The sequence below is a fragment of the Danio rerio genome, chromosome 6, assembly GCF_049306965.1.
Source record: "Danio rerio strain Tuebingen ecotype United States chromosome 6, GRCz12tu, whole genome shotgun sequence".
NCBI classification, from domain to species: Eukaryota; Metazoa; Chordata; class Actinopteri; order Cypriniformes; family Danionidae; genus Danio; species Danio rerio.
Genome location: NC_133181.1, coordinates 45763558 through 45768405, shown reverse-complemented (window position 1 = coordinate 45768405; position 4848 = coordinate 45763558). Strand labels below are relative to the sequence as shown.

General features: G+C 39.9%; 1 protein-coding gene across 1 annotated transcript; it reads left to right on the top strand.

Annotated features, from left to right (window-relative positions):
• Positions 1-627: 627 nt before the first annotated feature.
• On the top strand, positions 628-3840 carry avpr2b.1 (arginine vasopressin receptor 2b, tandem duplicate, 1). The gene is made up of 2 exons (XM_021471839.3): positions 628-1596; positions 2737-3840. The coding sequence occupies exons 1-2, from the start codon at positions 720-722 to the stop codon at positions 2943-2945; spliced, it is 1086 nt and encodes a 361-aa protein (XP_021327514.1). The 5' UTR covers positions 628-719; the 3' UTR covers positions 2946-3840.
• Positions 3841-4848: the final 1008 nt, after the last annotated feature.

Here is a 4848-nt window from a genome sequence, read left to right as displayed (position 1 = left end):
CATCAGCTGCATATGCCACAGTAATTGGCAGTTATTTCCAATAGTATCTGGATGCAGCCTTTACGATACAAGCTGAGATTGCATCTTTTACCAATGCAATGTCAGACACAATGCACTTAATAGAGCTAGTGTCACGGTGAGGGGTAGGGTTATGGGTGGGGTTAGGTGAGCCCATTAAAAAGCATTGCATGCAGCTCAGCTTGCGTCTGCACCAAGTCTGCTGCCAGACCCCTCTTGTTCGTTCTGCTGTTGCAACCCCATAAAAACAGGGACTAGCTAAAGAAAAGTGAGCGAGTAAATAATTTTGAGCATATTGGGACCTGTACTGTCTATGGAAGATGGAGGAGCCCTCTGATATCACCCAAAATATCTTAATCTGTTTAGAAGTCTTTTAGAACCAATATAAAGACAAGTACTTTAGGCAGAATTTTTTATTTTTAGGTGAGCTAACCTTTTAAGGATGTGCTAAAGATTTAACACTTTTGTCAGGAAGTTGTTTTGTCCCACGATTTAATGGTCCATCTTTTTTTTAACTTATGGATTTCTGAATGCATTCATGATTTTGAATGAAGACCCTCCCTCTCCCGGCAGAGCCCCATATAAAAGGTCTCGTCTCCATTCTCCCTCACACTAAAGATGACAGTGTGGTGTACGCGCCACCAGCTGGACTTCACCTACTGAACTTAAAGTACTTTTAACATCATCCACCTATTCAGATAATGCCGTTTTCATTTACGTTAAACTTAAGCAACACATCCGTGGAGATGGACACCTCCGCAGATGAGCCCCGAAACGAGCAACTGGCTCAAATCGAGATCGCGCTTCTGAGCGTTATCTTCCTCTGCGCGTCCACTCTGAACTTCAGCCTGCTGCTGGTCCTGTGGAGGAAACGACAGCAGATGTCCAGAATGCGCGTGTTTGTGACCCACCTCTGTTTGGCGGACCTGGTGGTCGCGTTTTTCCAAGTGTGCCCTCAGCTGATGTGGGACATAACTGACCGCTTCGTCGGTCCAGACCTCGTATGTCGTTTGGTCAAGTATCTGCAGGTCGTCGGCATGTTTGCGTCCACTTATATGATAGTTGTGATGACTGTTGACCGCTATCAGGCGATCTGCAACCCGATGGTGACTTTCCAGAGGAGGCGCGCGCGGTGGAATCTGCCCGTGTGCGTCGCGTGGCTGGTGTCGTTCGTTTTAAGCGTACCGCAATTGTTTATTTTCTCCAGAGTTCAAATCGCCCCGGGGGTCTACGACTGCTGGGCTGAGTTTGTCCAGCCGTGGGGACCTAAAGCGTACGTGACATGGACGACGCTGGTGATTTTTCTGGTGCCCGTGGTAATGGTGACTGCCTGTCAGGTGCGCATCTGCCGCGCGCTCCAGATCAACCTGTATCTAAAGACGCAGCAGCAACAGCGGGGAGACGAAGGACACTCGCACCCACTCTCCTCCAGAGCCAGCAATGTGGTGTCGGTGTCCAAATCTCGGATTAAGACGGTGAAGATGACTGTGGTGATCGTGCTCGCCTACACTGTTTGCTGGGCTCCTTTCTTCACCGTGCAGCTGTGGTCTGTGTGGGACGACGACGCACCGACCGAGAGTAAGAGAAGTTTTCGTAGCTTGAATTGTTGCTAGAAATTAGAATTGTGCCACCTTTATCGAAAACTAACCTTTATCCATTTGACAGTAAATATATACAATCTATTTGATACATTTTAAACAGTTGTGTTCATTAATAAGAGTTTGGCCACACAACAAGGGTCTGACCCCTCTAATTAACCTTTAATTCCTCATGAAGAAAATCAAAACAAGATGTTTGAAGGGGTCTGCCCTTTAAGACTTGAGACCAAGTTTGCTCTGATCACCTTAAATAATATTACTAATTAAAAGAATAATGTAAATATACTTTAGACAATCTCTATTGCAAATGCATTGTTATTTAGCAGTTTGAAACTGGCAAATCTAGAGCACCAACAACAGACAGCGTAATTGTTCACCAAACGTTTTTGTAAAAGATGCTTTTGTATTGTATGTGTCCATAAAACTAGATGCGTAATTTGTGTTTTATTATACACTTGCTTGCAAACCTCTCGCTGTTTATTTAATATCATAAATATCATCGAGAACCACCCAGTATCCCTTAAAACACTCAAAACAAAAGTTAGGTTAATGAATTAAATGTAATTGAATTAAATATATAACTTTGCTTCACTTTGGCATACTACTGAACATAACTGAAAAACTTGACACCCTCGCTTATCAATGTATTTACACCCTGCCTGTGCCTTTCTACAACTTTATCTTGAAAGTCTTTTGAAAGCAGGGTGTAATGTGAGAAAGTTTAGATTTTTTTTAAAGGAACTGTATATGAACACATATCTTATTCTTTAGCATCCTATACATGTATAAAAACTTAGATTCTTGATTGGTGGATGAATATACAATTTTTCATAAATACATTTCAGATTTATATTGTTTATTGTTCTACCTGTCAAAAAAAATCATTATAAAGAAAAAAATACAAACAAAATATTCCCTTTAATCTGTGTATGAAGAGAGAGCCATGAGAGTGATGTGATCTTTCCTGTAACTCAATTATAATTGTGTAATTCATGACAACACTCCACACTCTCCCCTTCATAAGCAGTGCTCAGTCACTATGGAATGTATAGGGTGTTTACTAAGAGTGGGACCAAATGCGGTTTCTTATGTCTAACCCATATATATTATGATATTTCAGCTGCAACCTTCACCATCCTCATGCTGCTGGCGAGTCTGAACAGCGTTGCCAATCCATGCATCTACCTGCTGTTCACAGTGAAGTTTCCAGAACTCTTAGGGTCTCTGCTGTGCATGAAACACGCTGAGAAGAAGGAGCCACTGCCTGAGGAGACTACAATGGTCAGCTCTCTCTATCTGAGCTTTAAAAGCCACTCTGACATACGGTGAAAAAGAAACAATGTTCTGTACTTTGCGCATGTATGCCAGTATTCTCTGTACATTTACCATGTAAATAATTTGTAAATTTAATAAGTGTTCAGTACCTCTGTATATACAACATAATTTATATAGTGCTGTTACCATCTAGTACCATCAGTGCATCATGGTACGAGAACAATACATTATTTAAAGTAGACATTTGTTAAATTAATTAAATTTAAATTAATGGTTTGGCACAATGTGCCTATTGAGTACATGCATGTTTCTATCATAGTTATTTTTGAAATAGCTGCATGTCATTTCATCTGCAATTACATCCTTAAACTTTCATATAAAACCAGACCTGACCCTAACCTTCCCTGTATCCTACCTCAGTAGCACCAAGTATTTTGGAATACCATATGAACACAATAAGTACATTGCATTTATTTTTTGGATGGAAGTACATTGTTATGGGGCCTTAAATTTTACATTTTGATTATGTGTCTGTTATATAGGCTCTTAAATATTCTATCATTTGATATATTTATCTGTACATATTCAATTCAATTTAGCTTTATTTGTATAGCGCTTTTACAATGTAGATTGTGTCAAAACAGCTTCACATAAATGGTCATAGTAACTGGAACAGTGTAGTTCAGTTTTTAGTGTTTAAGTTCAGTTCAGTTTAGCTCAGTTCAGTGTGATTTAAAATCATTACTGAGAGTTAAAACACCGAAGAGCAAATTCATCGATGCGTAGCTCTACAGATCCTGAACCATGCGAGCCAGTGGCGACATATCAAGCAGGGAAAAAAAATGATGTACAAGGACTTCTAGTCTGACTTTAAGTGTTGTTATGAAATTGGCTGTACATGTCGACTGTTCTGTGTGTTAATAAAATGCTTTAACATAACAAACTGAAATCAGTTCTACGTGAATTTGTTTAAATGCATAGCTTAATGTTCTAAAAGCTACATTTGAGCCTTCTGTGAGCTTTAGGAGACTGAAAAGACTGAAAGTCCATGTGTGGAGAGAATCAAAGGCAAAGTTAATTTCTTTTTAACATGGCATTGTTTTCGCTGGGAAGACTGTGTGGTCTGATCCTCTTATTAGGGTTTAACATCCTCCTCCAATGGAACCTGCTGTACAAATTAGGTGCAGAGACATGAAAAAAGAGCACACTGTTTTAATTCACTTATTACATAAGGAAGAGCTTAGCTCTAGCAACAAACAAACCAATGAATCCTTACAGAATGTTACTTTTTGCTGGACAACTATGCTGCAAACATACAGTAAAACAATTATTGTGAAGTTATTATGCCGTAATAGCGGTTTAAAATGAACTTTTCTACTTTAAAATGAAATTCTGAAGATGTAGATTACTAGATTGTTCTTCACTAAGAGAAAAAATGCCAACCCCTTGATGAGCTTGGCATTTATACCCAATTAGGAAATCACTCTGGTAATTCCTGTGGTGTAAACATGCCCAAAAAAGGAGAAAGTTTTTCTAGTGCTACACTACCTGACTAAAGTCTTGTCATTGATCCCAGTTGCTAATCATTTGAAAAAGTGGCAGAAGATAGATTTTTCCAATGTACTGCATCCCAATCATCACAAATACTGCAGAAGACCTATTAGAACTCGCATGAACCCAAGATTCTCGCTGAAATCTGTCCAGTTTGGTGAAGGAAAAATCATGGTTTGGGGTTACATTCAGTGTGGGGGGGTGCGAGAGATCTGCAGAGTGGATGGCAACATCAAGAGCCTGAGGAATCAAGACATTTGTGCTGCTCATTACATTACAAACCACAGGAGAGGGCAAATTCTTCAGCAGGGTAGCGCTCCTTCTCATACTTTAGCCTCCACATCAAAATTCCTGAAAGCAAAAAAAGTCAAGGTGCTCCACGATTGGCCAGCCCAGTCACCAGAAA